Source organism: Tinamus guttatus, unplaced genomic scaffold (genome assembly GCF_059628265.1).
Source record: "Tinamus guttatus ecotype Peru unplaced genomic scaffold, ASM5962826v1 Tinamus_guttatus_pri_ptg000079l, whole genome shotgun sequence".
NCBI classification, from domain to species: domain Eukaryota; kingdom Metazoa; phylum Chordata; class Aves; order Tinamiformes; family Tinamidae; genus Tinamus; species Tinamus guttatus.
In genome coordinates this window covers 4,753,961-4,776,402 of record NW_028288613.1, presented here as the reverse complement: position 1 = coordinate 4,776,402, position 22,442 = coordinate 4,753,961, and the positions used below count along the sequence as shown (strand labels likewise).

Here is a 22,442-nt window from a genome sequence, read left to right as displayed (position 1 = left end):
GCTTTGACAAATCTGCTTCTTGCTCCAATTTATGTGAAGGTGGCTGTGGAGTCAAAGCTTCTCGGGAAAGCTTCCTGGCAGACAGGTAGCAGGATCGCATAAACACCTTTCCTTTGGGACCAAGAAATGAAAAAACTGACTCAAAAGACTCTAAGAATATTCAAAAATGTTTTCACAGCAGAACTTGCTGATTTATGGAAACCAAACTTTTTGCAGGACTACTAGCTTTGACAGGAAAGTTTTCCGTTAGGAAAAGAAGGCAGAAAATGCTCCAGCAATGGTCTGGTGAGACAGAGCTCAGCTGCACTGTAAGAAATAAAGGTTGAAGTCTTTGACTGCGGCAAGAGAGACTTCAACCACAATCCCAGTGTCCGCCGTAATCACAGTTATTCCAGGATAACATTCTAAGTTTTTCACGCACATCTAAAATGATCTTTTTTCCTTCTAGGTGAAGATCAGCAAAAATTAAGAAGCCTCAGAAGGTTTTGTGGGACGGAAGGGGAGGCCGCAGCAGCTGACCTGCTCTTTGTCTCTGGCACACTCAGCTTCCAAGACAACTATTTTGGTAACTCGGGGTTGCTGAAGAATGGAACTGATCTCTTCCCGCTAATTGCCAGGCCACATTCCTGACACTGGGGAACAGAAGGAGGGCTGTGCTGTCCTAATGCTGCACGGATATTTCCACGCCAGGATAACCCTCTGGAAATCAGATCCGCTGGCTTTGTGCTTTGCACAGTGTGTAACCGTTTAAATAGACACGATATTTACACCACTAAAGCACAGAGAATAGATCCTGTTCAGCCAAAAAAGAAAATCAAATATGAGGAGATAGGAGAAAACTTGTAATATGCAACTGGGAACAACAACTACAACAACAAGTCTATTTCTGCAGTGTCCTGAACTGTTTAGAAATATAACCACAAGGGAAGGAAAACAGTCTTGCCTGGGATAAAAAAGGGAAAAAAAAAACCCACACACAGTTAAAGGTTGGAAACAATTTTTCTAGGTACCACAATCTGTTTTTATAAAAAAAAAAACAATTAAAGTTATTGCCATTTAAAGTCACCATTACAGTAACAGCAGCTCTGCAAACCAGGACAAGCATAATGCAGCGTTGTGTTTCAGTCAGTTGGTAAGTCTGGGCAGAGCTATCCCCCTAGCTCTGCAGGGAACACCAGCTTTGAGGCCATACCCAGGGCTCAGTGCCCCTCGGAAGCATCGGAGACGGAGCAGAAGCAGGACCCAGCGGTACCGGCTGCTCTGCCCTGCCAGGCAGTGCTGACCCCACAGCAGGGGTGGCTGGAGAAGCTGGTGCCTGTTGACAAGCTGCAGACAGCGCGGAGCTCCAGTCTAAAAGGAAATCAGTGGCACTTGCCTCTAATGGGCAGGCTGGAGACTGCAGCATTGAGGGGATGCTTCTTCCTGCGGCCCTGCTGTAGGGTAGGATGCTGCAGAAGACAAATTTTACAGGTATAAGCAGTAACCTCTTCAGCATCCTGCCCCAATTCACCAGTGAACACGAGCCAAAGCCACTGCTAGAGATGGGATGCTTTTCCATTGTACTGTGTTATCATTTATTCCATCAGCCGGGAAATCAAGGGAAAATGATTATGAGGAGGATTCGTTCCCTCTGCTGGGGAGACTTTTTGTAAATGCTTCCTCTGATTTTTACTTTTTTTTCGGGATTATGAAAACTAATACTCTCTGCTTTGATTTCCTTACAACTAAAGACTCTGTATTAAAAAAAAAAAAAGCTTTTGAAAATAATTTTTTATTCATGAGTAAACCTACAAGCGTGGTTTTGTACATGTTTTTCTTTCTGAAAGTTACATTGTGCAGGTGAAGATTTGTCTTGACTTCATGTCTAGTTCAAAGCTCAGCACAGTAATACTCTCCAGTAAAATAACATGGGCGTTTTGTCTTAGGAGTCTTGGGAGTCTCACTTGTTTGCAGCATTAAGTAAATGTGTAGATGTGTGCAGTGATCAAAAAAATACCCAACAAAACTCTTAGTCCAGGAACTCTCTATCTCACATCTGCCAGTTCTGCTGACACACTGACAAGTGCACCAGAGATTTCACACACAGAAAATAAATAATGTCAGTGCAAGCAGCGAATCAAGGCATGGGGAACACGTGGCTTGTGAGGACCAGGTCCCTCCTATCAGCTACACATCCATTTCCTCAAGGGGATAAACTATCTTGGAGAGATGAGTAGTAATAGAGCACTGATATTGTTAAAGTGGTTGCAGTACAAACAGAAAACAGACAAAAACTTCTGTCTCTACACGTGGTATATTCTGCTAGCACTTATTAAAAGATAGTTTAACTTATGAAAGATAGTTTTCAAATTCCCCTTTCATTTGTTTTTCGCATAGACTCTGTAATGTGCCAGCTATTGGGCAAACTCAGTTCTCACAAAGCCTTTTTTTTTTTATCTTTTTTATTTTTTTCTAGTAAAATATGCTAGTAAACCTTGAAAAATGAAAACCAGTTTCTAGCAGTTTGGGTGATTACACCGCCGAGTTCAGCACAGCAGTTTATCCACCAGGGGGAGGCCTGTAAATACTAATGGCTGGTGACCACTGTGGCACGAGGGCCTGGGACAAACTCTAAATATTCCCCGGATTTCTGATGAAGGCAGGATCATGCTGGCCACCGAGCAGACTCAAATACCTCTTAAATCGGAATTCTCTAATACAGTTCTGTTTGATGACTCAGGATGAACAGGTTAACCAAATATCCATATTTTGTAAATGTTAATTTAGATTGCATGGGCTATTTATATTTGAGCTCCAAAAACCCAACCCATGCCCTCTGCTGCTTACGCTCTGTTTTTAACTTTGCTTTTCCTTGCATTCAGATTCAGAGAGTACAGAAACTTTGTTACCTTATAACAAACCTTCCTGGACCTGCGATCTTTGCTCAGCGTATTCTTTACATGAACATTTGCAGAAATTGGTCTGGTCATAAACAAGGCTAACAGTAACACGAACTAGAAGCCATACAGCTTTGCAGTTGCAGTTATGCCCAGCACAACATTGCATTAGAGACCAGTGGATCCCTGAATTGCTATCCCCTATAATGGAATTAGCTGGGGGTCCTTTTGGCTGAAGAGGGACTCACTAAATGATTCCACCTCTCAGTCCACGGTCCCTTCTCCCTCATGAGCCTCTCTCCTGCAGCAGGCCAAGAGATCCCTGGTCCTGCTAATTTCTGTGAAACGCTCTCTCTCTCAGCATGGCACATATGCACATCTAACTTACAGATTGTTTCCTACTCTTTTGAACCTTCCTTTTATTAATTTTCCATTTACTTGCTGATCTCATTTACTAACTCTGCCAAGCATACAACTAGCTATCAGCTGCAGCAAAACAAAGAAACCCCACTCTCCATTTCTCTATTTACACTCCATCAAGCACAAAAACTATGTGTATTACTTCCTCAATTTACATAAGCAGTTTCCCTGCAAGCCCTTTCCCCTAAGAGAGCTACTTCTGTTGCTTTGGCCAGGACTGTAGTACATGCCGGAGAACTCACAGTTTAAGTGTGCTTCTTACAGCTCTGAAAATGAGACTAAGACTGAAATTCCTCTACAGATATTTTTACAGATTGGAAGCAGAGCAAATATCAGGCATCGAGTCCTCTGAGGCAACTGCTGACGCTAATGAAGCTGGGCAGAGGCCTTTGGTAGAGGTAAGCAGGGTTAGGACCTCTGCCTAGGGATGTCCACAGTCCATGATCTGCTTGCAAGATATGCAAGACTGTAAGATACACAAGTGAATGCTGCTGTAACACACGGGTAAGCCAGAGACAAACCTGCTGATAACACAGGCACTGCGAGGCACAGATGGAGAAAGAAACATCAGTCATTTTATAATAGCTGTGAGTCGGAAGGCCACAGAAACGCTGAGGACAGAAACGGTGGTGTTCCATGGACTACTGCACAGTTCTGCAGGCAAGGAACGGGCAGAGCGGAGGAGTTACAGGAAGGAAGGGGCAAGTCTGAGGGTTATTTGGTATGCCAGATGATTAAAAAACTCATTTTGCCAATAGATAAAGGAGTGTTCATGACTGGCAGTGTCAAGAAATCTTTGAGCTTTCCTCCCCCAAGCTGGTTGAGATCCTGATTGTCCCCAGCACCGTGAACTGGTGACTTTTCTTAATTTAAGTGGTGCTTCAGTAATGACTACTCCAAGGAATGCATGCCTTGAATTCCTTGAAGGAAGTAACTTTTCAGCAGGTAATGCCTATGCTTAAGAGACACTCTGCATTCACTGTTCTACTTAAAGAAACTATCCACGGGCATCTGTGGCTTCTCATATGGCTATCAGATGACTGCAAGTGGAGCAATTATCAAGTACAGTTACCTCCAAATAAACCCTTATGGGCAGCTTTGGATAAGCTGATAACAGCAGCCACAGAGGAAGATGATTTTAAAGCTTTACCCTTTGACATATTCCTTGGCATTACTGAAACTAAGGGTTGAGACACATTAGACTGAAAAGAGATAAAGATGATCAAACAGCTGAACCTAAAGACCAGGCCTGTCCACTCTCTTGAAAATAAACATTTTTATTTGCTATTTGCTTGTTTTAGTAAATTGCAGCTTGAAGCTATCAGTGTCAGGGTAAGCAGGCTGCTCTCTGGGCTGTGTTCACTATTGCAGGAAGGAGCTAAGTGGCTGTTGTGTCCCAACTAAGGGCAGCTCTGAGGGCGCTGAGGGCTGCGCGTTCTCCATGGAAAACCCCCTTCCCGGGCACCGGACCTACACTTTCGCAGCAGAAGTTGGGACACAGCAGTAGGGCAGTGATGCCTATTCCATTTACTATTCCAGGCATATTCCCAGAGCCTGTATTGAGCACTGCCTCTGCTAAGTGGAGCTGTGAAATGCATTTGCATTCCTGCAATAAATAAATAAGTGCCACATGCTCTAGATGTCCCTGCCTGAGCCGGGGGTTGGACTAGATGATCTCTGGAGGCCCCTTCCAACCTCAGCCGCTCCCTGATAAACGAGTGAAGGGAGAGGTCTCGCTGGACACACGCGGCCGGGGGGACACGCGGCCCTGCCGGGTGCGGGGCAGCCCCGCGCCGAGCGCGCAGTCCCCGGGCCCGCGGGTGACTCAAGGGGCCGCGGGTGACTCAAGGGGCGGCCGCGCCGCGCTCGACGCGCCCAGAAGTTTCCAGCCGGCGCCGCGTCCCTCCTCCTCCTCCTCCCTGCCCTCCCTCCGGCCTCCCCCGCGCGGGGAGCGCCCATTTCCAGACACTTCCAGCCCCGCGTCTCCGCCCTCGCGCCCGCCCCGCTTCATAAAGGGCGCGCGGCGGCGCCGGCCGCCCGCCTCGCCGCGCAGCATGAGCGCGGCCGCGCACCCGCCGCTCGCGCAGATGGAGGGCAGCGCCGAGCCGCTGCCGCCGGGCTGGGAGATCAAGATCGACCCGCACACGGGCTGGCCCTTCTTCGTCGACCACAACAGCCGCAGCACCACCTGGAGCGACCCGCGCCTGCGGGAGCCCCCCAAGGTAGCGGCGCGGGGCCCCCCGGCGCGGCCGGGAGCCCTTGGGCAAGGGCAAGGCGGTGACACAGCAGGGCGGGCGGGCGCGGGGCGGGCGGCGCGTGGCAATGCGCTGAGGCAGGAGCTGCCTTTTGTCCCTGACGCACTGCGGCCCCTGCCTGGTGCATTAAATCACCCGATGCCTCGGCCCCGTCATGTTTATTTAAAGTTGGCCAAGTCGGCCCGGACGGCGAGACGCGCGCTCCGATTTTATTTATTTATTTATTTATTTTTACAGGCGCGAATAAGCGCAAACGATTAGTGCCATTTAACAAAACAAAGCAAACAAAAAAGAAACCAAATCCGCACTGTTAGGTTGTTACGGTTTCTTTTCTGGTCGCAAACTATCTCAGTAATTTTGCTGTCTGGTCCGGTTTTTAAGCGTGCCCGGAGAAAAGCTGCATCTCAGTCCAAATATGTCCATGGAAAGGAGCAGCTGAGGGGAGAGCGGCCGGGAGGCAGCTCGGACGGGGCCTCTTCAGCCGCTCTGTCAAGTCGACTCCCCTTGGGAAGGCAGCTATGTGACCAATATTAGAGGGTTTTTTTTTTTTTTTTTTAAGAATGTCATGACTAGACAGAAAGTGCTGGAAACTTGAGCCGAACCAGAAGTTGCCCGTCAGTGGAAAAAGGAATTCCTGTGGGATTTCCTCGCGTTGGCTCGCGAAGGGCAGCGCGCTCTCCCCGGGCGGGCCGGCTCCGCGGGCCGCGCCGCAGTGCCCGTGTCGCAGCCCCGGCGCGGAGGGTGACCCCGCGCTGAAGCGCTTCAAATGTCACCCGCGAGCGCTCCCGGGAAGGGCCCGGAGGAGCCGCGCGCCTGGCCCGCAGCCCGGCCTGGCCGCCGGGAAGGCTCCCGGGCTGCGGCTGGAAAACGGGGCCCGCCGGGACGCTCTGGGCCGCCAGCCCTGGGCGGGAGCCGCAGGACGAGGCCGCGCCTGCCTGGGAGGGCAAGGAAGACTTCGGGGCTGCGAGCGGTAACGTCCTAAGCAGCAGCCTGTTCTGGAAAATCGCGCTGAATGGAACCGTGCGTGGCCACGCAGCGTGCTGAGGATGGCCGGTGTCTTCCACATGCACCTTCAACATAACTTAAACAGCCTTTTCTTCTTGTAGCCCTGTGTATATTATGAGAGTCGAAGCACTAAATAGAGGTTACTTCAAGACTTTTAAGGAGTTGTTTTTTGCTAAGCAGCAAGTGAATGATAATGGCCTGTTTTGTGAGTGCAGATCGCAGCTGAAGTCTCAGTGAGAGAGCAGGATGGTGTTTAAAAGAAACGAAGGGGACATGTTTTTCTATCATACAATTGCTGAACCCAGGGAATTGTAGTGCAATTACAATTACAAGATATTATTTCGTCAGCTTTGAAATGTACCAGATTGATAAGACATGTCCTGTATTCCATATTTTTTTTAAAAAATTAAGCGCTAGTTAACTTATATGTAAGTGTATCATTCTGGTAAGAGTGTAGAGAAGTCTTAAAAATGTAGTTCAACAACGTGGATATTTAGAATGGCATAGGAAAAGTTTTAGCTTCTTTTTGGAGACACTGTCTGCCTAGTGTAATGAGGCACCTGTTACACTGGCTGCTATGGCAATAAAAATAGTAAAATGTTTCTTATAACTGTAAAACACAAGTGAAAAGAAATCTGTGATATTTACTCAAAGGCCTCTGTTATGGAAATACGGTTTGATGCTAACCCATTTAAGCTGCTTTTGATAATTGTGTGAAAATGGGAATTTAGAGTGCTCTAATGGATCGGTATTTTAAGTAGGTGCCTGAAACAAAACAACTTCTCAGCCCTATCTGCTATGAAATCTGTGGTAATGAAAAATAGCTCTTCTCCTGCCAAGTTGCAAGGGTTATTGTAAGAAGAAAAGGTTGCACCTGCTTTTGTAGGGCTTTGGTGGAATATATTCCTTTCCAAACATGAGAATCTGATGATATGCGCTAGAAGCAGAAATGTGTGTGTCTTGGGACGGTTCATTGAGAGAGAAAGGATCCCAAAGATGATACTGGGAAGTTGTTGATTTTGGGGAGCTCCAGTCTGATGTTTCTCAGAGAAAATCTCAGTTCAGGTTTGTCAGAGCCTAGAGAGTCTGCTCGAATTAGGAACAGCTTCTGAAATCTTAGATTAAGTACCATTTTCTTTCATACATAGGCAGACAGAGGCTAGGTACTAACACTCGTCTTAATTTCTCTCCGTAGCCTAAACCAGAACTGAAAACTTAAAAGGTTATAGGAGTGATCTGAGAACTAGAAGGACTGTCATAATGTGTCGGACCTCGTGCATCTTTTGCTAGCATGGTTGTACAAAGACAACACTGGTACTCACTTCTTTGATACTTTATTCTCTTGATAAACTGCTGAAATCAGGCAGTCAACTAGTATTTTTGTTGATCACTTTTATGGTGTTCTTTAACCATTACAGTATATCTATCCATATGATCTCTCAGAATATTAATTCCCTTTTTTTAAGAGACTTAAGTGATCAAATGAGCTATTACATTTTAAGTGGGCACTTTGTGGAGCACAGATTTAAAGAGGATTTTTGTTATAGCTAAAAGAGTAAAGTATTTGGGACAGTAGTAATAATAAAGTCCCATCCCGAGTTGTTGATCTTGGTAAACTGTACCAGACTTATAACCGGATTAAAGGAGAAAGAGTTCTCAACCTGGCACAACTCTCAAGAATTTTGGGCCATAACAGAGCCCTTTTAAATCAGTGGAACCAGACCTTGAGTTTCCATTTCGCTCTGTAGCTGTCTGTCTTTGATTCAAACATCCCTGTGTTACTGTCTTTCTTAGTCTGGCCTTTTTTCCACCCATGCAAAGGATGTGTGTTCATTTGTGCATGTTTAGGCCAGTTATTTGTATGAAATCATTGCTGGATTAGGGAGAGTTGATCAAGAAAGAGCAGGAAATCTCTTACTAGGCTTCAGTGAGAAAAAGTCAAGACTTTTCAGGTGACTGAAAAACAATTATTAACAAAAACATCTCAACAGACTAATGATTTTCCTTTAAGGGATTAATTAGTTAATAGTAAGTCATTCAAAAACGGTATGATCAATATCATGGTGCATTTATATGCATGCACTAGAAAAGTGTTCTTCCTACAGCTTCTTCTTTGCAATTACTGATTTTTGCCTGCTTACTTGCTGCTTCTTTTCTATCTTAGCTTATGGCATCAGAGCTCAGCTTCCTTCAGGGTCGCTTTACAATGTTAAATCATTTAGTGGGTATTTCCCCAAATGTTTATTAAAAATAGATTATATTTAAAGCAGAAAACAGAAACAAGGCTTGTATAAATATTCGTCGATGCCCCTTGGATATGTTGCTTCCACATGCATTAAACTGAATGGGAAATGCTGCAACTAACAACAGCCCAAAGGAACTGACTTTGCTGGCATTCACTGAACTAACACTGTGATCATCAATAGCTCACAAGGGTCTTATATTTGGGACTGTAGGCAGCTGGAACACCTTCAAGCTGGAACAGTCAAGGAAGTAATATATTTATTGGTTCCAACAATGGCTGCAGAAGTCTGAAGAAAGGAAATAAACCCTGTAATTCGGCATCTTTCGCAGTGATTCCCTTCAATGGAAGGAAATGTGAGAAGAGCTAACATTTAGACCTGTTTTACTTGCAGTGTCTTACATTTTCGCTGATGTGCATGCTGCCACAACTGGGTTTATGGATCACCCATTCCCTACCAAAGCACACCGTGGGGTTAAGAGTGCTCCATAATGTGTGGGAGTTGCAGTGTGACCGGGACTTGCTGTGCTCAGGTGCCGTGAAGCTGCTTTGTGCAGTCCTTTAAAGCCACATTCGGTACAACGTGGTAAACAGGGACTTAATTTATGGAGTTACCAGCTAGAACAAGGTGGAAGATTTTAAAAATACAAAAGGAGAACACCAAGAAACTATGTTAGATGTAATGCAGCAGCGTCTGGGCAATCGTGCAGGAGGAAAGGCCAGAGCGGTTTTGTTTGCATAGCTCTCTATAACTTACAGTACAGCACACCTTTTATCTAAACAAGGAACAAATTCTGTGCAAACTCCCTGAGCTGGCAATCATATTTTGACACCTGTAACTTACACACAGGCATGACTTTTCTATAACCATATGGTGAAAATAGAATTGTTCCCACTGTGGTAAGGTGGATAACAATCCAGAAGGCTTTGGAGAATAGAGTCGATACCATTTGCTAGGTAAGGTTTGTCCTCTCCTTTTTCTGTGGCAGCCGTGCCCTTTCTTCATGCCAAGTTACATATTAATGTAAAATAGAGGAAAAGGCTTGTGAACACAAAGTTCCTTAAAATTACATTATTTAATTACAGACAAGGTGGTGAAGTGAATTGTCTAATATAACCAAGCAGGCTGGGTAGCACAGAAAAATGGATTTAGGGCTAAGGACAAAATCACACAATTGATAAATAAGGTACAGCGTAGCAAGTTAAATAGACTGCAATGTGTAAAATGAAATATAGCTGGAAAAAAACCCACTAGCCATAGTCTGTAAAATTCACAACCGACTCTCTGGTTGTTAACTATTTGTTCTTCTTTTTATGGGCAGTGCTTTGCTGCTTCTTGAAGCCGTGCTTTTTCCTGTGTTCCACATTTCTGGCTCAAAGGTAACAGAAGGAAAGCAAGAGGTCGGTCACGTACTTCTTAGGCAAGCAGGCAGCAAACAGAAATCCGTGAAGTGTCACTCTCATGAGCCTTGGCAAGGAAATTGCTGTGAGTGCTCTCGAGGGCCTTTCTTCAAACCAGGGCATTAAACCCCGCGGGCTGGGTGACGATACCAACACCCTGAGATCTCTCCTGTCTCTAGAGAAGCCTCTGCCTCCCCAGAATGTGTTGAGTTTAGCCTGTCTGGTACATTGTGCAGGGCCAGCTCTGGCTCGTGGGCACAGAGGACAAGTGTCTTCATGTCTGGGCCAAGACGTTTTAGCTTTGGATGAATCAGCTCAATGCTCATTAAAGAAACCCTTTTGGCTCCTGAGGTAAGATGAGTCCATGCGATAGCCACCGGGATGGCTCCGGGAAGGCTCGCAAGCTCTGCACAGCCGAGGAGCCGTGATTAAATTTCTCCTGCAATTTTTAATAGTGTTTATTTATTTCTGATGACATCATTGGCCTCTGCCACTTAGAGCATGCACTGATGAAATACTTCTATAAGACAACAGTGTAATTACAAGAGAGAACAAAAGCCTGGTTCACCTGTGCTTGTGTAAGTTATGAAATAAAACTGCACTCAAAAAACTAAGCATCAGAAGCAGCTTGGTGTATAAATAGGTTCCATGATGTGACTGACATGAAGTTCTATGAAGACAGCTCATGAGACTAAACTTATTCATGTCTTCCTTCACTCATTGGGTAATGATATCTTGCTCAAATACTTATGTGCTCAGTCTGTGCACTGGGGCACCACTCGTGAGTAAAAGAATGAGAATGTAAAAATCCTCAGTGGCTAAAATACAGTAATAGCAAGTTACAGATCAGGACTTGCAGCAAATCAGCCTCTGCCTTGTCCACTCAGATTAATTCTCTGAGCAAGAGTAATGAAACACACCGTGGCTGTTTTGTAGCATTAATAAGTATAAACACACTGCACTGTTGAGAAACTTTTTAGTATTCAAGTTACGAGGAATACTTGGATGTGCTGATTTCTATCAGCAGCAAAGGCAGTGTAAAACTTTTGACTTGGAGCAAGAGAGAAGAAAATACTGCCTTGTCTCAAAGTGAAATACAAGTGTGTGTGGAATCCAGTTTTCATATGGAATGTTTTGTATGTTCTTGACATTTTTTGAAAATAGGTTTAATACACTGCTCTTATATTTGAACATGAGATAACACTGGCTTTTTAGGTAATCCGTGGCAATTTCTGATTAAAAATATAGATCGAGTGTATGTACAAGGACTATTTAGTAGTTATATGCCAGCCACTCATTTCAGTTACATTGTCATGTTTTCTTGTGAAAGAACAAAACTACTACTTCTTCTTCTTTATAAAAATACTGAACAGGACTCACAGTTATGGGAAGTTTGCTTTCAACATGCATCATCTTTTCTATTGCAGTTTTCTCAGTTCTTTGAATAACCTGGGTACCTTTATTTGCCTGACACTCTTTACCACAGCAATTCAAAAGTTCATGACCATACTGGAGACAATAGACCTTTTGTTTGCACATAGAGGGACTCATTTTCTCTATTGGTAAAGTAGTTAAAAGTAAAATCCATGTTCTTTTGTTAGAGAACATTTACAAGACACAAGTGTGTATTTAGATCTTGCTGTTGCTCTGTAAGAGCTACAGAAGTGCTAGGTGTGTATATTATTACATGTGTGTTTTAGAGAAGTGAACTGGTGTAGTGCCTACAACTATATCAACACAGTTTAAGAAAAGCGTAGAGTGTGTTGTTGCAAAACTTGCTTGTTAACTTCCTTTTCTGTAGATAATTTTAGTACAAGAGGAAGGACAAGTGTAATATGCAAGGGATTTAAGATTCCAAGCCGGAAGCAAGTTCTAGTAACCTAGTTTGCATGCAAAGTATTTTGACTGATTTCAGTGTATCAGGACAGCATCTGAAAGACTTAAATGGGAATTTGTGAAAGCAGCATCTGAAAGTGCAGGTTTTTTACTTTCCATCTGAAATATTACATGAATAGTGCTAGGGGTGCTTCAGGAGTTATCTGGTCAGGACTGCTGTAGAGGCAGTTTTATTGCAACATTTTGTTTTTTCTCTCTCCTTGTCTCCCTTAAACTCGCTGCAGGGCTCACTTAAAACGCGTGAGTAAGTTGAAAGATTCTAGCGTCGTTCTGACCATGCCCTTTGCATGGGAAGCCAAGTGTAGGATGCGGGGGGATGAAGTGTTTTTTCCAGTTGCACAACGCGTGCCGGCTGCACCTTTATTTATCGTGGCGATGACCTGACAACAGAAACGCGTGTCCCCGTCCCCAGAGGTGCGACGGCTGCGATGTCCCCAGCGCCGCGACGGCCTCCGCGTGCAGCCAGCGCTTCTCCTGCCCTCTGCATGGAATGAGGGTTGCACCTGAGGTGCTCATGGTGTTCAGAGCTATCCACGACCTCAGCCCTGACTGTTATTGACATCTCTCAACTTCCGAGGGAGTTTTGTGTGGTTTTGGGCTCCTTCCTTTTGGGGAGTCTGTCACTTAAATGTGAACTGAGCATTTGGTCACAGCTGGGATTCCTACAATGTTAGCTGTCAAGTTTTAAAGAGAAACTTCAGTAATATTCTATCTGTTATATATATTTTCAGTTTTATTTTTGAAATATTTCTTGGCCTTAGGTGAGAGAAGGAGAAATTTGCTTTCTTTTCTTAAGCAAGTTCCTGCTTTCCATACTTGAACTTGGAAGGAAGAAGAACTGAGTCTTTTAACTCAATTTTTAATTAATTTTTCATATCTTTATGCAAGGACTCAGAACTTTTTTTTCAGATAAAATGTTTTCTGATGTAACAAGCAAATAAATGCATTTGTTATAGGGCACATAAAAGCTGAAGAAAGAAATGTTTGGTCTCCTCGCTAGCTATGCTGTGAAATAGAATGAAAGTGTTGAGCAGGAATCCAAGGATCCCTTGCCTAGGATCTAGGAATTTTCTGGAGCAGGATGCTGTTCCTCCTCCCCTGTCACGCTATCCCTCGATACCAGGGAGTTTCTCCTACCGGAGTCTCCCAAAACCTGCTCATCCCGGCTGGCAGCGGAGGTTGTCCCATGGTGAGGCTGGAGGCTACGGGAATGTCAGTGTCTGCATGGCGGGATCTGCGTCAAAACGGAGCTCCGAACACTCGGAGCAGCCGGACGCCACCAAGGCAGGGGGTTCCTGTGCCCGTCCGCAGTGTGGGGCCTTTCCAGGGGCAGGCTTGGCATTGGGATGGACCTTTGAAACTGTGAGGAGAAAGGGAACAGCAGAGAGGAGGAAAGTTGAAGAAAGTTGAGGATGATACTAACGGGTTAACACAAGCACCTGTTTGTGGAATTAATATTAATTAAACATTGAAAAGAACAACGTGGATCAGAAAGAACTGTTGTGATGAGAGCGTCTTTCTGAAACCTGTGATCTGGCTGTGTGGGAGGTACTGGAGAAGGGAGCTTGCATTTGACTGAGGACTCCTTCAGAGTATAGCAGTACTGCTGGGAGACGAGAAAAGAAGTATTCCGTAGCTGTGTGAAATTTGCAAAAAAAAAAATCATTTCAGATATAAACTCAGTTGATTAAGCAAGCAATCCAACCTGACTTTCCTGGGGTTTGTAGTTTTGTTGTTTTGTACTTCTAGCCAGGATACAGGTTACAGGGGCAGATGTCCCAGATTGAGAAGATGGTTCGAAACAAGGGCAGCCTAAAGGCTCTGGAAACAGTGATGTGGTTGAGGAAACCTGTGCTCAAATATATGGAAGGGAGCATGAGCGGGGTGACCGTGGCCAGGAGACTCCCTTGTTGGGAGATCTGCGCGCGAGATCCTGGCCTGCGCGGCACCCAAGCGCTTCCCAGCTCTGAGCCTTCCTCCAGGGAGCCCAACAATGCTCCAAGCAGGCAAATCCCCTTTCCACAGCGGTGGGAGATGGGAATCTAGGTAGGGTGACTCGCTCTGAGTGTCCCCTCGGAGCACGCAGGCCAGGCACGAACGCGCCGAGTCAGCGCGGAGCCCTGAGGCGCCGCGTCCCTCATGCTGCCTCACGGGGAGGCGCCTGCCGGCCCGGCTCCGTGGCAGAGCCTCGCGCGGGGCCTCTCCTCGTTGCCTCGCGTTTATTTTCTGGCAAATATTGGCGCAGCTTCGTGCCCCTCCAAGAGGGTGAATTGCCAAGTGCTGCAGTTGTTGGGGTCCCTGGGTCACCTGTGCTCAGCGGATGAGAACAGCTTCCCGGTAGAGTGAATTGAAGTGACTCATGTGGTGGTGGTGGTGGCTCCCAGTGCAGAACTTGGCAGGAGATGGTCCTGAAAAAGCCAACTGCAAATTACTTTCCTGTGAGAACTTTCTGGGCCCGTTTCTCCTTTGTGCCTTTTTCAGGATTTTTCCTCTGACTGAGGAGGCTTTTTTTTTTTTTTTTTTAATCAGTAAAAACAAAGACAATGCCTCTGATTTTAAAGTTCTTCCTTTATGTACTTTTTGTCTTTTTTTTTTTTAAAAAAAAAAAAACCTAACTTACTGAATAATAGGAATTATTCTCCTCAGTTTCACAGCTACGGGATTTTCCAGAAATTGCCCTTTAAAGACATAACTGCCATCTAGGAGTTGAAATCCAATTGGTGAAATAGTTAATTCTTCTCGTAATGAATGAGTATATTCTGTGTACAGAGGCTACATAAACGAAATGCTTTTGTAGCTTAAGCACCTCTTTAAAAATAGGGTTTCTAACACTTGCACCATATGTCCCCTTATTAAATTCTCCTCTTACTGAATAATGACATTACCCTCTGAATGACAGAGGTGCTTGTTATACGATCTGACCTAGAGATACATCTGGAACTTGGCCCTAGCGGGGCCCCAAAATAGAACGACCGTTGCAGGAAGAACTTATTAGAGGACTTGGGAGAGATCTCAGTATGAACCACTGCCGCCGTGCCAGAGCTTTGACATTGTCCAGGCAGCAAGCTCAGACACGCGGCCATTTATTTGCTTTTTGAGCATTTTCGTCTTCATTACGCTGTCTTGTCTTCCCCTCTCTTCTGCCTCGGTATTTACAGACGTTAATCCTCTCTTAGCTGAAAGCAAATATATTCTTCAGTATCCAGTGTCAGTAACTCTTAGAGAGCTGGGAGAAGAACTACGCTGGGGAAAATGGCAAAATTGTATTTATTGCACAGGTTGGTTCTGAGATGTGCCCAGGAAATGTCTCTGGTCTCATAGGCGCTTGTTTAAGTTTGAGTATTTCTACCTGAGGTAGGTAGACCGTATAGGCAAGTACTGTATATTAAATGAGAAACTGCTGCGATGCGGTGGATATTTCAAAGCCTGAGTTATGAGAAGAGGGGGAGATGGGCATATAAATAAAAAGAAAACGCTTGTCCTTACGAGGTGCACGTGTCGTGTTTTTAACTTCCAGGAGGGCCAGTCCTCGGCCAACGGCCCGTCCCGCGAGAGCGTCAAGCAGCCGCCAGCCACCATGGGCTACCCGAAGCTGCGCGCGGGCTACATCCCCATCCCCGTGGTCCACGAGGGCGCCGGCGGCCGGCAGCAGCAGCCGCCTCTGCGGGGGCCCTACGGCCGTGCCGAGTCGCCCGCGCGGGGACCCGCCGAGGCCGATAAACAGTGTGGACAGACACCGGCAGCTGCGGCAGCGCCGGCTCCAGCGACGCCCGGCCCCGAGGTAACTGCGCTCTGTTTGCCGCAGCCTGTGCGGCGCTCGCGGCCTGAATGTCACACGGGTGGTTTAGCCTCCAGACACCCGAACTTACCCAGGATTGCATTTTCCAGATTCTTCCAGAGTATTAGCATGCAAAAGTGCACTGTCATTTCAGCATGAGTATTTAGCGTTTTTTCTCCAGTCATAAGTTCTTATTTTCAAGTGATTATGCAGAAAGGGCTGCATGGGGATTGATTCTGAGAAGTGAAAGCCTCTGAGTCATGCAGGTTGTCTTACAGTAGAAGAGGATTGCTTATGATTTATGCCAGTTGCTCTGTAAGCCGAGTATGCAGGCAAGTCCTGAGTCTCTCGTTGGGTGCTGTAAGTTTGAGGAAAAAAAAAAAAAAAGTGAATGAGGCAAAAATAAACCTGGCTGGTGAGCTAAACACCTGGGCCATTTTAGAAGTTTGTCTTCTAAACTAGGAGTTTAGAAGAAGTGTTGCAATTTTGTTTTCCAATTTAATACTCCATTTTAATCTTTAAAAATGAGTTGTAAAATGGTTTTGTTCTTTACTGGAATGTAAAAATAGTTGCAAACTATGAACTTAAAAAAACCCTGCCTGCCTAACTTGCTTTTTGTGTCAGGAGAAGCCACATTTTGGCTTGTTTGTTCTCTCTAGAGAATTAGCAGAAACTATATCATTTTAAGATACTAAAATACTAATCTCACCTCAACCTTGAGCAAAACTCAAAGGAAGATGAGCAGAAAATTCAGCCTCAATGAATTCAAAAACCTGTCAGCAGGTCTGCAGCCCAGCAGGAGCAGCTTTTGCCCTCAATCCTGTTCTGAATCCGAACCAAGGAATCCAAATGCTGTCGGCGGTGGTGGCCGCCGTGCCAGCCCGCAGTGCCGTGTGGCTGCAGGGCTTTGGGATGGCTCCTGAGGACTGGCTCCTGCAGATCTGTGGCCATTAAATGGCCAGACCAATGGCTGTGGCAGTGGCGGTGATGAGCACAGTATCACAAACAAGTGTTTACTTGTTCCTTCACTCTAGGTTGCTGCTACCTACGCAGCTGAAGTGAAGCAGCAGGTCTCGTTCCCCATCCTCTCCTGCCTTGCCTGCCTGCTCCTGCCTGTGTTGTCCTGCCCTTTTCCTTGTGCTTGGCCTCCACTGAGGCAGTTAGCAAACCTGTCAGAAGAGATCTTCTTTTTTTCCCCTTTTTTCCTAGTTAGTGAATTAAATCAGCTCTACGAATGGTCTGACAGCTGCTGCTGTTCACACAAAGTAGGTGATGGAATGGCAGGAAAGAGGGACGGGGCTGTGAACTACTAAATTGCCCTTCCCTATTCCTTAAAACTAAATACAAAGCGGGATATTTATTCAGCAGTGATTCCAGTGCTAGCTCTATGCTAAGGCGGGTCTAAACTACAACAGCTCTTATGGCTGGTGCCAATGGGGATATTATACAGGAAAATCTTTGGAAGGGGGAAAAAGGACATTGACCATGTGTACGTTGCGATCACCTGCTACAGAATTACCTGCTTAACACAAAACAAAATCTGTTAGTGTGATCGAGATCAGGAGACTACATTTCCTGTGCCTCTGTCAGTGGCACTGTTTTTCTCTAGCATATAATTTGTTTGCTTAATTTCAGTTTGCCTCAAATTTAACAGGTTTAGACAGGAACAGCCTTGTAAAGGCAGAAAACATTCTGACTGAGCATCCCCTCCCTGCTCGTTTGAGGGATGGGAATGCTGTAGCTCAGGTTTCTACTTGTTATAATGATGCTCTTAGTAGTTCTGTGGTTTGTCTAACGAGGCACTTGGCAAAGAAAAACAACAAGGAAGTAGATCCTTTGCATGCCAGAAACGCAGGTCCAGTTTCCATGACTGTATTTTTCTTTTCTCTTTGGAAATAAAAAGTACGGTGAGGGTTAAAATTAATAATGGATTTTGTTTTCACGGCAGCCTCAGTCTCCAGGAGCTTCTGATTCACCAACGGTTTCCCCTCACTCATCTGGCAGATCCAACACAGGAAGCCACCAGCTTCCTCGTGGTTATATTCCAATTCCTGTGATCCATGAAAATGTCCAAAGGCAGCCGGCTCAGGTCTATCACCAGGCCCAGAAGACACACTACCCTGCCCAGCAGGGCGAATACCAAGCCCACCAGCCAGTGTTTCACAAAATCCAGCCGGACGACAGGGAGACGGCCCGAGCCCAGTCTCCCTTCCGAATGTCTCAGAAAGGTTCCTCGAGTCGGGAGAGCTCCCCGGCCAGAGTCAGCGCCCAGATCCAGCCCCCAGCTCCTGTGCGGGTGCACACAGTTGTAGACAGACCCCAGGTATGTGGAGCGGCCGAGGGATGTATGTGCCAGACACTTTGCTCAGTGTGTCCAGTAACTGATAACGACTTTGTTGTTGAGATAAGAGATTAGCAGCAAGTTGCCTTTCCACCTGTCAGGTTTTGGGAGTCTTCAGGTCGTGGAACTACATTAAACAAATCACTTTGAACATGCAGAAATTGGCTTTCCTCTTATCAGAGTTTAACTTGGTGTAATTAGACTGAGGTCACTGATGTTGCAGTACGTTTGTGAGAAGAAAACCAGGTCTATGAGCTTTGCAGCATTCATGTAAATTCTCCTTATAAATGTCTCATTTAGAATGGCATCAGATGCAGAAAGTAATTTCAGTTACTTTCAGATGAAAGAGGATCAGCAAACCTTTCTGTTCCTAAGAAGCAGTTCACAGATAAATACCCTGGAACAACAGTTTTTTAGTTTGTTCAGAATAGTGAAGTTTTTCCTTCCCAATTACTTTTCTCATAATCCAAGACTAGTAGGATTTGCATTACACGAGTAGGTGTGCATATTAACAGTTGTGTTTCTTTGATCAAACATTTATTCCTCTATACACTGAGCTAATAAACTTCACAGTAAGTTTGACTCCACTTTTGTCTTCCCTTTTTCTACCACTAAGGACCAACCTTCAGCATCCAGTACTGCACCTAAGATTTAATAATCTTAAGAATTCTTAATTCAGGGATTTAGTAGCAGTAAGGTAGTGTTAGAAAATGACAGTCATTTATTTTGTCCAAATTGACGTTACAGTATTTCCACGGGCTGTTCAACTCGCCCAAAATGCATAGCAAATATACTATGTACCCAGAACAAAAAAAGTCAGAACAAAGACTGAGATTTGAACTGCAAGCTTGTACTATTCTGGAAATATAGTATCTGGAATAAATAGATCCTATAACAAAAAGGAAGGACTGAAACGTTATTCCAATTTTAAATAAAAGTAGTTTCCTTAGGAATACAGGTTGTAAACCTACCATTTTGAAATAATACCCTGTGCCTATACCCTGTGCCCTTGGATACAGTTTTATTTTTAAAGGTGGAAGCTAGCTAGTTGCCATTACATTTTTTTTTCATGTTAAACACCTTTTTATGAAGACTGTAGTTAAATACATTTCAATTCAGTAATTCTTCAACATCAAAAGCTAATTTTACTGGCATTTGTGAATTTGTGGAGGGGGAAAGCGTGTATGTAAAAAAAATAAACCTAGATTTTGTATCTGGAGAGATTTTGCATTGAAACGGAAAGAAGAAGAATTAGGTTAATATGTTTGAAAACACTTGTGCTAGATTAGACCAATCAAGACTTCAGAATATCCTACATTTTAATACACATCTATTTTTAGGGATGAAAATTTGAGATCCCTAATCAAATTTTATTTTATAGCCTGGGTAAGGCCATAACAGATTGTCAGTGTGGATGAGTTTTTGTAATTCATGCCACTTATTTAGATGGCAGAAATATAAATGTAGGAATTTTACTTCAAGTGTCTATACTCCCAAGAGCTAGATCACCTACCTTTCCCAAAACAGGAGTAAGTGAAGGAGATGCCAGGGGAATAAAATGACAGGTCTTGTGAACTCCAGCTCTCAATTAAGACCTCAAAACCCTATTCATTTTAATTTTAATAGATTTCTGATTTGGTGCCTGGCTATTATTTCTATAGTAGCCTCAGGGATTATTTCTAAAAGCTACAGTGCTCAAGATAGACATAGTAGCCTCTCCATGCAAACACTCCAAAAATAAAAGCAGCACTAGCAAAAAAATCAGTATCATGGGAATGGCAAGAATAACCCCAAAGGAGATCAAAACTCAGCAAAATACAGTATTTCCTGAAGAGTTAGTAGTATCTGAGTTGGTACCATTATATAAAATAGTGTGAGTCACAGAAGTTGTGAGAAGTCACCTGACTTCTGTGAACATGGGCAGAATTTTGTGGTTTCAAGTTCAATATCTCTGAGTCAGTTGGTTTTAGTAATCTCAACTTTAAAACAATAACTGGGCTGTTTAGGTCTTTTTGTGTGTTTTAGAACAGTACGATTCAGCAGTTTACAGGAATCATTTCCAGTGCTCTAAAATTGCAGAAAATTGAATGTTAGGTAAAACTTGATCAAGTTCAGCACCAACACACAAGAGAAGGCACTAAAACCCACTTCTAACTGAGAGCAGCAGGAGCAGCAGAGCAGGGCTGCTCTGCGGGGCTGTGGGGCCCGTCACACCGAACGCCCCACGCAAGGAGGGTCTGGTGAGCAGAGCAGGAGCCTCATGGCTCCCTTAGACCTGCCACGGTTGAGGGCTGGGCGGGCAAAGCTGGAGGTTTTTGCTGGAACTGGCGGGAAAGGGGAACTTTCTTCACTTTATTTCTTCTGCTTTCTCTCCTATTCATTAGTTTTTCCGCATTCCTTGTCCTTACAGAGCCACTGGAGCCAGAACTAGTGTTAGGAGCTGAGAGTGAGGGACCTGGGGCTTGGCCTGGCCTACCTGTAATGTGTGCGAGGCTTTCGTGTTTCAGTACTAGATTTTAAAGAGCATCTTGTGCCTTTTTGGGTCCTCCAAACTAAGACAGATGGAAGGGCCTGAATTTCAGAACAATATGTACTGCTACCTGCTGAAAATCAACATTTTTGTCCAGGAGGTTTCAGAGTGGATGTCTGTGGTTATGAGTCACTTCTGAAAATCTTGGACTAAGGCTTTCCTTTTTGTTAGCTTTGTAAATTTTGTTTGTTCATTTTAAAATGAAATAAGAGGTGTTTGTTTTATTTTTTCTTCTATCTCAACACAAACTCGTCTTTCTCACCAGGTTTCTCAGCAACAAGTCCCACCTCAAGAGCCACCAAGACCATCCCCACCAAGACCATCCCCACCACCTGAGAGCAAAACAGAAGTGAAAGCAGCCCCACCACCCGCTCCTGAGATGCCTTCAACGTATATCCCGGTTCAGGTCACTCGCCAGGAGCCAGATTCTAAACCGCCACCCCAGAAGCCTTCAGCCATGGCAGAGAAAGCCGAGAAGAAGGTTCCCTGCCCGGCTAAGATCGTGCCCCCCCAGGAAAGGCCCGTTCCCGAGGAACCTGCCCCAGCGAAGACCGTGGAAACGGGAGAACCTCCAAAGCATCCCGGCGTTTTGAAAGTGGAGGCAATTCTGGAGAAAGTACAAATGCTCGAGCAGGCAGTCGACTCATTTGAAGGCAAGAAAAACGATAAAAAATATTTGATGATTGAAGAATATTTGACCAAAGAGTTGCTAGCCCTAGACTCTGTGGACCCCGAGGGTCGTGCAGATGTGCGCCAGGCCAGGAGAGATGGTGTAAGGAAGGTCCAGAACATTTTGGAAAGACTTGAACAGAAAGCAGAAGATGTCCCAGAGCCTGTTCAAGTTGATGGACTTCAGTCAACCTTGCCAGAGCCTAAGCCAGCACAGGAGATCATGGAAATCGAACCCTTGGTAAGCAAGAGCGAGGAAGAGCCAAGTAATAGAGATGCTAAAGAGGAAACCAAAATGGAAAGACATCAGCCTGAAACTAAGGAAGAAGTGTTTACCAATCTCGCCACCACGACAAACACACCTAACAATCCTACTGAACCATAGCCACATGCTGAAGTTAAAAGCTCTCAGACTTTATAACTTAAAGTGTGTTTAAGTGAATTTTAAGTTGCATGCATTTCCAGAGCTCTTTTCAACTGGTTTTTAATCAACATAGCAGCTTGGGACACAGTAAACACTTTGTGGGGGAAGGAGGGAGTTAGAAAGAAAGTAATGCATATATCTTTTATTCCTACACTACGTAAAAATGTTTCAACAGCAAACCCTGTATTTTAATCACTTTTAGGTCAGCTGAATGCAAGAAAAGAATTTTTTAAAAGAACAATTTCAGGGTTACTGTTGCTGAGTGTGGTATTAGGGTGTATTCTTACGCAGGGGATTTTTGTAAAATCAATGCCCTGCCTTGTCAGAACACCAGTCCTTCTAAGTGTAGCCACTCCAATGGTAACATTTTCTTTTTAATGTTCACAGTTGGGCACTTTAAGTAACGATGGATAGAAAGTGTGTAAGAAACTGTGGGGATATTTATATGTGTGGAGGACTTCAATGCTATATTTTAAGAGGGAAATAAAATAATATAGAAGCCTAATTTAGTCTTGTGATTTTATAAGCTGGAAATGTAAGGGCGGTAATGAGTTTCAAATACACTCTTCTAAAAATAGAAAATTCTGTTAGTGCATCATTGTAGT

The 22,442-nt window shown here is 44.6% G+C and overlaps 1 protein-coding gene across 2 annotated transcripts; it reads left to right on the top strand.

Annotated features, from left to right (window-relative positions):
- Nucleotides 1–5,345: 5,345 nt before the first annotated feature.
- On the top strand, nt 5,346–22,342 carry BAG3 (BAG cochaperone 3). Of its 2 annotated transcripts, XM_088520091.1 has the most exons (4): nt 5,346–5,518; nt 15,613–15,876; nt 17,822–18,196; nt 21,010–22,342. In XM_088520091.1, the coding sequence occupies exons 1-4, from the start codon at nt 5,351–5,353 to the stop codon at nt 21,796–21,798; spliced, it is 1,596 nt and encodes a 531-aa protein (XP_088376217.1). In that variant the 5' UTR covers nt 5,346–5,350; the 3' UTR covers nt 21,799–22,342. The 2 variants fall into 2 exon arrangements, with proteins under 2 accessions (XP_088376217.1, XP_088376218.1); XM_088520092.1 differs by lacking the exon at nt 17,822–18,196.
- The last annotated feature ends 100 nt before the right edge of the window (nt 22,343–22,442 follow it).

Bases quoted from the DNA above. Each gene is read 5' to 3' on its own strand.
- BAG3 (XM_088520091.1), top strand. From the start codon at position 5,351: ATGAGCGCGGCCGCGCACCCGCCGCTCGCGCAGATGGAGGGCAGCGCC. The intron at 5,519-15,612 runs GTAGCGGCGCGG...TTTAACTTCCAG, and splicing joins GCCTGCGGGAGCCCCCCAAG to GAGGGCCAGTCCTCGGCCAA. The intron at 18,197-21,009 runs GTATGTGGAGCG...CTTTCTCACCAG, and splicing joins CAGTTGTAGACAGACCCCAG to GTTTCTCAGCAACAAGTCCC.